This window comes from Oryzias melastigma, linkage group LG17 (genome assembly GCF_002922805.2).
Source record: "Oryzias melastigma strain HK-1 linkage group LG17, ASM292280v2, whole genome shotgun sequence".
Classification (NCBI taxonomy): Eukaryota; Metazoa; Chordata; class Actinopteri; order Beloniformes; family Adrianichthyidae; genus Oryzias; species Oryzias melastigma.
Window position 1 is genome coordinate 17,341,377 of NC_050528.1, and position 8,571 is coordinate 17,349,947.

Below are 8,571 nucleotides of genomic sequence, written 5' to 3' on the forward strand. Positions count from 1 at the left end.
AGCGGCTCAGAGGAACCCTACCTCCATCAGAAGAGAGACGGCAGCATTTCCAACCACGATGACGAGCAGAATGAGTCTCCACTCCCGAGGAACACACACAATCTGAGGGAAGAGTCACAACAGCTCAGACACACACTTTCATCGGGATGGAGAATTCTAGAAAACAGTCCATGGACTAGTTTGATGTCCGACAATATTTCAAATTAAAACATACCTTGCTGCAAAGACAAAAACAGCTCATCGAATTACCTCTAAATGATGATATACAACAACTGAGTGTGTGTGTAGACAGGCCCCGCCCATTCCAGATTGTTTTTGTACCTGGTTGTTTGATGATGTTACTTCCCACTGTTACCACCTTCTTTTCTCTGTAAACTCCCCTCTTTTACCTTTCTTTTGTGCTCCTTAATACCCCCCACCCACACCTCCCTCCTCTTCTTTTTCATCCAGTCCAACAGAAAAAAAAGATACAAACATAATCAATGTAAGTAAAGTTTGCATAAAATACAGAAGGGGTTTATACAGATATACACCTAGCGTGTCAGAATAATATAATCCTGCTGTGACAGTAAAATCTGTCTAATAGAAGAAGTGATTATCTGTTTGTTTAGCTGTTGGACAGGACAAGTAAAAAAGAAAGAATTTAAGGCAAATGGTGGAAGCCTCACAAAGCAGAGGACAGAAGTGTGATTCATTTGTGTTAATAAATATTAGGACGTTCATTGTTTTTGATTTATCACATGCGTTAACGCGTTAATGTTGACAGCCCTAGTATAAGATAATATTTGATTTTTTTATTTAAGTATATATATATATATATTAGGGCTGTCAGATTTGTTGCGTTAATTACGCGTTAATCTGACATGTGCATGATGCAGACAATTTTTTTGACGCATTAATCGCGGACTTTCTCATACGTGCCTTTCCATACCGCGCGCGCGGGCGTCCCGCCCTCCAACTCACCGGCTGCTCTCACTAGATCACGGGCGGGTCTCCAACCTCCGAGCTGCGAGCTAGAACCGGCCCGGCGCTAGGACCTGGAGAGCTCCTGCACCCTAACCCGGCTCCGGGTCGCGTCCAGTACCACGTCTGGTGGTACCGGCTCGCGTCCGGCGCCGGGAGCTGCGGACCCTCGACGTTCCGAACAGCAAGCACACCGGGGGACGTTTTAAATGTAGTTTAAACAACGCCAGTTATTTGTAGATGAAAAGATAAATCTCAGCTTTGAGTGTGTGGCCCGTCCCTCTTTCGCCGCGCGAAAATATGCGAAATATCCCAAAGTTCTGGAGGTTTAAGCGTGATCCAGCCCCAGCATAGCTCTCTGTCTGCCGGCATATTCATCCGTGAGCTCCGCTGGACACGTCGCTGCATCGAGCTGCAGCCAGAGAACGCGGCGGCAGTAACAGTGTCAAACTATCCACAGAGTATCCCGCTTTTCTCAGTCTTCAATGTTTTAAAAAACAAAAGTTAATTGGAAATGATAAATCTCTATTTCATTTATTACTGCAATTCAGAGGAGGAAAAGATTTGGTCCTGACAAAAAATGAACATGAAAGTGTTATGGAAATTTTATTTTTGATGTTTTTTTTATTTTATTTTACTGAACGTTGATTGAAGTTTTGAATTTAAAATGCCCTTCACTTGCACTTGGGCTTTTGTTAGGCATTTTATGTTACAGCCTTTTATTGTTAAGAAAGTTTATCTCAATACAATGTTACAAAATAAAGTATTTCTGATGAAAACTATTAATTTTGTCATTCTTGTTTTCATGATTAATGTAGAACTACTCAATTCCACGAAGCACACATTTTTTCCTAAAAAAAAGGCCACATTTTAATTTCAGATTAATCGCAAGTTAACTCAGGACAATGTGATTAATCGCAATTAAAAAATGTAATCGCCTGACAGCTTTAATATATATATATATATATATATATATTATTTATATAAAGTGTTGTTTGAATATTTTGCCAGTCACTGCTCAGGAGAGAGTTGATGTGGTGGAGAGAATCTGGTAGATTTCCAAAACAAAACTTCCCTCAGAGTCAGACTAAAGAAAACTGAAAGATGGAGGTTGTGTTTGTTTCGTCTTTGCGAGCCTGGTACCACCGGTTTACGAAGGCAAATCTCAAACAGGAGGTTGGGAGCACTGGTATAAAACCACGTTGGACTCAAACGTTTACCTCCAGGAAGCGGTCGATGGCGGGGATGGGGTGCAGCATGATGAAGAGCAGAAAGGCGTAGAGAGCAGCGCAGGACAGCATGAACGGCCCTGCAAAGGGAACCGTTGAGACCGAAACAGTACTGGAAACAAACAGGAAGTGTCCACGCGGGCCTCACAGTTCCTGTAGCTGGGCTGTCTGAAGGGCTTCCCTTTGGAGAAGACTATGGCCACAACCAAGTACTGGAAGGAGGACACGTAGAAGAGCGAGGTGTTTTCGTAGTTCTTGATGTTCTTGTGGTCGTGAGGGCTCGTCGTCGTGTTCACGCTCTGAGACAAACTGATGTTACAGGCGCTGCAGGGAGAGTCAGAGCAGAAGAAGAAGAGAACACACCTCGATGAAGGAATTCTCTCACAATGGAAGCAAGAAAGGCTGCAGATCCCTCCAACATTCACACAGTGAGACAACATCGGGTTTACTTTAAACCTGTCACGCTCTAAACTCAGAACTGAATCTTGGATCAGTGTTTAACCTCCGGGATCTTTTAACGACAGAGAAGAAACGTGTGTCTGTTGGAACAGCTGAGATGTTCCTCAAACTTTTAGGCCTTTGAATTCAATCTGTTTTAGTGACGTGTGGAGGTTTCATTCATGAGTGTTACTTCATCCTGGAGGTAGGTGGTGTTGGAGGAACATAACGGGGTTTGTTTGTGGTTACATGGCAGAGCTTCCACACCGCTAAAACTAAATCCTTGGGAAATAAAAAAAGGTTAACCTTCTGGAACCGATGGACACCCTCAGGCGTCCTGCTGTGCTAAAACTCAACCTAAAATGAACTTTAGCTTTTTTTAAATATTCTTTAACTCACGTGTGTCAAAGTCAAGGCCCAGGGGCCGGATCCAGCCCTCCAGATCATTTTATTTTATTGTTATGAATGACCAGATGTTATCTTGTGCTTATTTCTAACTTGTATAATTTTGACAAAATATATTTTTATGGAGAGTAAAATACTGAAAGTTATTTAAGGTTTAAATGAATTTATTCTGGAAAAATATTTATGCCTTTTTATTTTTCATAATTATGTTAAAAAGTTAAGGTTTTAAAGTTTAAAAATTATCATTCTACTAGCTTTTTGGAGTATTTTGACATTTACTAAGATTTTCTAGGCTTTTTTGGAGCTTAGCTAATATTTCAGCTACATGCTAGCTATTTTGACTAATTTAGTTTTTTTTTCATTTGTTTAGGCTGTTCTGGAGTTAAGCTATTTTTTCAGCCACACGCTAACTTCTTTCTAACCTATGTTTTTTTTGTTTTTTAGGCTAATTTTGCATTTAGCTAATATTTTAGCTGGCTATCAGCTTCAGTGTTTTTAGCTATCAATTTCAGCATCTTCAACTGCCAAATACAGCTAACAGCATTCCCATTAGCATTATCGCAGGTAATGCTATATATCTAGATTATAATTATTTTAAAAAGTTTTAAAGTTTTGAAAATTTTGTCTGACTCTGTTCAACAAATATTCATCTTGTTCGGCCCATGGCCTAAGGTGTGTTTTGGTTTTTGGCCCCTTATGCGATTGAGTTTGACATCCCTGCTTTAACTGATGTTTTATTGAATTAAAAAGAGAATATGGCATTTATTTGTGGTTTTGAAAAAAAAAAAACAATATTTTATTTTAATAAATAAGGCGGAAAACAAATTTCAATCTGACGGCTGCAACGCAGAGCAGTGCGCCCGCAGTGGGGGCGGAGCGAAACTGAGCTGTCTGCTATTAGAAATCCAACCAGGAGGAAACCCATCGTTATTTTATTTTGGAATGGAGTCCAACAGTAGTTTACTACAAAAACATTTGTGGAAACTCTGCGGTTCTCCGCAAAAGTAAAGTGCATGCTCTGATGGATGACAAAGACGAGCTGCTACTCACTCTGACTCCGGCGTCCACTTCTCGTACCAGCTCTGCTGCTGCACCAGCGTAAACACCAGGACCTGGAAGAGCAGGCAGGTGAGGATCTGCATCAGAACGGAGCAGAGCAGCGGGCCCGAGATCAGACTGGACGGGGGGCGACGCCACACCAGCTCCTTCCACGCCGGGTTCAGGCTCACTGCAGACAGAGCAGAGGGTCAGGACGGCCTCTCACTCCAGTCAGGGAAGCTCTGATTCTAGCTGCTGTGCTGCTCACTCGTGAAGGCGACGATGAGAATGATGACGACGTCAATGAACAGGAACTGGAAGTCCCCCAAGTTGCTGAGAATCTGAATTTAGAGAGACGGTATGAAGTCAGCATATTAGAGCAACATACCACTCTACTAGATCAGGGGTGTCAATCAAACAAGGGGCCAAAATTCACAACACAACTGAGGTCACAGGCCGAACAGAACAAACATTTATTGAACACTCTAAAACTATGTGTCTAAAACATTAAAACTGTAACTTTTGAACATAATTATGAACTAGATATTTAGCATTACCTACAATAATGTTGGTGTGAAGATGCTGAAATTGATAGGTAAAAAGTCAGTAGCTGATAAACAGCTAAAATGGCAGCTAAATGATAAATAGCCTAAAAAACAAACAAAAAAAACTTAAGTTAGCTAAAACAGCTAGTATGTAGCTTAAAAAAATGCCTAAATTTAAAAATAGCCTAAATTTTTTTAAGTGTACAATTAGCCAAAACAGCTAGTATGTAGCTGAAATATTAGCTAAACTCCAAAAAAGCCAAAAAAATTTTGGCAAGCAATATGCCAATTTTTAAAACTTTAAAACTGTATTTTTTTTATTAATTATGAATAATAAAAACATTATATTATAATATTATTCCAGAATAAATCAACTTAAACCTTAAAAATCTTTCAATATTTTAGTCTCCATAAAAATATATTTTTCTCAAATTTATACAAGTTAGATCATGCCAGAGCATTAGATGCTGGAGAACATGCATGAATGTGGCCCTCGAGGCCTGGAGTTGCCCATCCCTGGTTTAGATGAAAGGTGAAGGGCTACACAGCAGAAAGGGAAACAAAAGCTTCCCTGATTAACCTTTATCTAGTTTTTCACCGGAGTACGGATGACTGTTGTTTTTTAAGCATCTTTAAAACATGCAGTTCTGTATCGATATCATCACTGCTATTTCCTGTCTGGCCTGTTTGCACATTTGATCTCTAAAGACGAGTTAAACATGAGCTACAGAAAGCATTCATGTGTTATTTCTCTTCTTTTCAACTCCTCCTGTGTTTCATGGAGCAGCAGTCATGAGGGGAACTGTCCTCAAACTTTTGCATTAATACAGGTTTCTGTTAAAGGCGGGGCTAAGAGGACGAGGGGGTGGAGCCATCACATATTCAGGTAAAAGCAGGAAGCAGCAGTTTACCCAGTAGAGCAGGATGACGCTGGTGTACTGAATGATGCTGTACAGAGCCATGAACTTGAAGACGCAGAAGGATGTGATGAGAGCTGCTCGGCCCTCCCTGTGGACCCAACAAGACAAATCAATCCACGAATCAGAGCATTTGATTTCAGAGGATAAGGTCAGCAAAAAGCATTTTACAAGTTACTGGCATGCTGTGTCAGAGCAGGACTGAGGCCGTTCTCATACCTGATGAGGTTGGGGACACAGGAAATGTTGGAGGTGGAGGAGGTGAAGGGTGAAGCCACGGAGGCTTCCAGCTCAGACAGAGAGATCCCGCTGTGAGCTCTCTTCAGAGCCTGAGAGGACACACAACTCCCTCAGACTGGTCCTATCACAACTTTAGTGTTCAAGCCCGTTAGTGATGACCAAAAACACAACTTTCTGTTCATTTGTAATGACCTCTATATTTTGTCATAATTATACAAGTTAGAAATGAGCACAAGACAACATCGGGTTATTAATAACAATCAAATAAAATGATCTGGAGGGCTTTGACTTTGACACTATCCAAAGTGTTTTGCAAAAGTAAAATGAAAACAAACAGGACAAATGAGTTTGATCAAATCAGATGAAAACCACAATATATTCTCAACTATTCACCAAATATAAGTCTATGTGAATAAATAAGCCCCGATCAGATTATAAATAACTTCCAAAAAGGTGAAACTCTTTCTTACTCCACAGTCGTTGGCTCCATCTCCACACATCCCAACTATGTAGCTGTAAAGCAAGAAGAGGCTGGAGTGAGGAGCTGCTCACAGGAAGTGCTGAGGATGGGTAGGCCAGACTCACTCCATGCTCTGCAGGACTTCCACCAGCTGAGTCTTCTGCTCTGGAGCCATGCGGGCAAACACTGTGGTCTTCAGGGCGAGCTGCAGCGCCCCCACCAGGAAACAAATGAGATTACAGCTTTGTTTCGTCAAAGCAGCATGAATGAGCAGATGTTGTAGAGCCAGCACCTTGTGCATCAGCTGAGGGAAGAACTCCATGATGACAGCGAAGGCTCTGCCGCTCAGAGCAAAGTGATACGGCGCCTCCTCCATGGCGATCTCTGCGGTCTACAGGACAGGGGCGGCAAAAACAATAAACCAAGGGGGTCAAATGAGTTTACCTGTATTTGAACACTGGCCAGTTCAAATGACCGACAGGTTTCTGTGCAATCCTTCAACCAAAAACTGTGGACTGATGAACTTCTGCTAAGAGGAAAAAACTTTCTGGGTGCAGCCAGCAAGTGGGTAAGTGATGACGCCTCAGGTGTTAAAGGGTTAAATCAAATCAGGTTAGAATCTGAATCAAGGAACTATTTTTCAATAAAGATAAAGTTTTGGTCTCACTAACTCGAATATAAAAAATCTACATTTCAGAGCAAAAATACATCGTCCCCAGAGGATATTTTGATAACATTCTACTACACTCAACTATATTAAGATCTCGATTAAATAGTTCGTACTCAAATTTTCAGGAGAAGATCGCGAGTATCCGAGAACCCGGATACTCGTCACAGCCCTATCGGTTAGTCATCAATTAGTAGAATAATCGTGGCAGCCCTACTAATGGAAAAAGGAAAAACTAAGACAAAAACAAAAACAATCCAGATTAATTTTTTCCAGATTATTTAATTTATTTTAATCAATTCCCGGCCCTGCTTTTTTAACTATTTGTAGAAGTATTCCCGGTGCTCTTTCATTAGGATTCTGCTGTTTTTAACCAAAATAAGAAAAGCCTGTGTTATTTTTAGGACACAGTTTCTGCAGAGCAGCAGGAGTACATTTGAAATTTCCAGCCAGCACTCATTTCCCATCATCCCTTTGTTTACACTCTCTCTTGGTAGCTTACAACTCCAACCTAACATTCCTGGTGCAATAAAACTGGGGAGCAACATCCTTTCTATCTGCCTTTACAGTTCTGATCCAGATTCCAGCTCAGACGAGGAAAACAAAGACGTTCATGGATCTATTTCTCTCCAAGTGAATGCATAAAAATGGAGAGGAGCTTGTAGCTTGGCGTTGTACGTTCAACTTTACATTTTTTTATCTGCTCCTGATTCACAACAATTTGAATAAAGAAATACTCAAAAATGCAAATTTATAAAATGATTCCAGCACTGCAGCAAACGCATAAACACTGCAGGACTCCACGAGATCGTGTGTTTGGAGTGATCCGTGATGGTTTGAGCAGAGCTAAGCAGCTGCAGCTGAGACGTCATGATGGAGATGGTGTTCCAGCTTTGTTCAGCAGGAGATGATCACAGTTCTGGAAAGACGCTGAGAACTCCAACAAAGCAGAGCAAATGCAAACGCTGCCTCCATGTGGACACAATGAGGAAGGCCAAGGTTGGCCAAAGTGTGAACATGCGTGTGATGAGGTTACACATGTTCAGCTGGAAAATAAACTATTTTTGGGAGGATCTGATTTTGAAACAGGAGCAGAAGAATAAAAACACCAAAGATGTTTGCTGCCCTTTAATGTAAAAGGTTGTGTTTAACTTTCATCTTAGACACATTTTGACATGATTTTTCAAAGTTAAACCCCTGTTCATTCAAGATTCTAGACAGGATTTGTCGAAAAAAGTTTCTTTTTTTCACACTTACAACAGTGGTGACATAGGTGGCAAAACAGGTAAATAGTTTTAGGGGTTAAAGCAGAGGTCCCCAAACTACAACTACGGCCCGCGGGCCAGATCATTTGGCCCGGTCCCCCACACACTATCGGAGACTCTGATAAAGACTCACATAGAACGTGACTTTTTATTCCACCCTTCTGAAGTCTGAACTATGACAGGAGAGGAGAGAATATTAATCATTTTAGAGATTCATTTTTTTTTTTATTTCTTTATTATTATTATTTTTCTTCCGTACGTTTTTTTGGACGTCCATAACTCTTCAACTCTTTTAGCTATTTAACTCATGCAGCTATTAAAATATTCAGCCATTTTATGCTAGCTGCCGTGCTGCTAGCATAACTAAGGATTTCAAGGCTATTTTGGAGTATAGCTAATGTTTT

The 8,571-nt window shown here is 40.8% G+C and overlaps 1 protein-coding gene across 4 annotated transcripts in view; it reads right to left on the bottom strand.

The window, feature by feature from the left end:
• Window positions 1-8,571, bottom strand: part of LOC112144222 (probable cation-transporting ATPase 13A3) — a 32,057-nt gene that overhangs the window by 1,307 nt on the left and 22,179 nt on the right. For all 4 annotated transcript variants that reach the window (XM_024268593.2, XM_024268591.2, XM_024268592.2 and 1 more), the window contains exons 21-30: window positions 6,528-6,626; window positions 6,361-6,440; window positions 6,246-6,288; window positions 5,755-5,864; window positions 5,530-5,626; window positions 4,342-4,414; window positions 4,086-4,263; window positions 2,341-2,516; window positions 2,184-2,272; window positions 22-102 (exon numbers count right to left, since the gene is read on the bottom strand). In XM_024268593.2, the coding sequence (XP_024124361.1) occupies window positions 22-102; window positions 2,184-2,272; window positions 2,341-2,516; window positions 4,086-4,263; window positions 4,342-4,414; window positions 5,530-5,626; window positions 5,755-5,864; window positions 6,246-6,288; window positions 6,361-6,440; window positions 6,528-6,626 (1,026 nt within the window). The remainder of the gene's footprint in view (window positions 1-21; window positions 103-2,183; window positions 2,273-2,340; window positions 2,517-4,085; window positions 4,264-4,341; window positions 4,415-5,529; window positions 5,627-5,754; window positions 5,865-6,245; window positions 6,289-6,360; window positions 6,441-6,527; window positions 6,627-8,571) is intronic.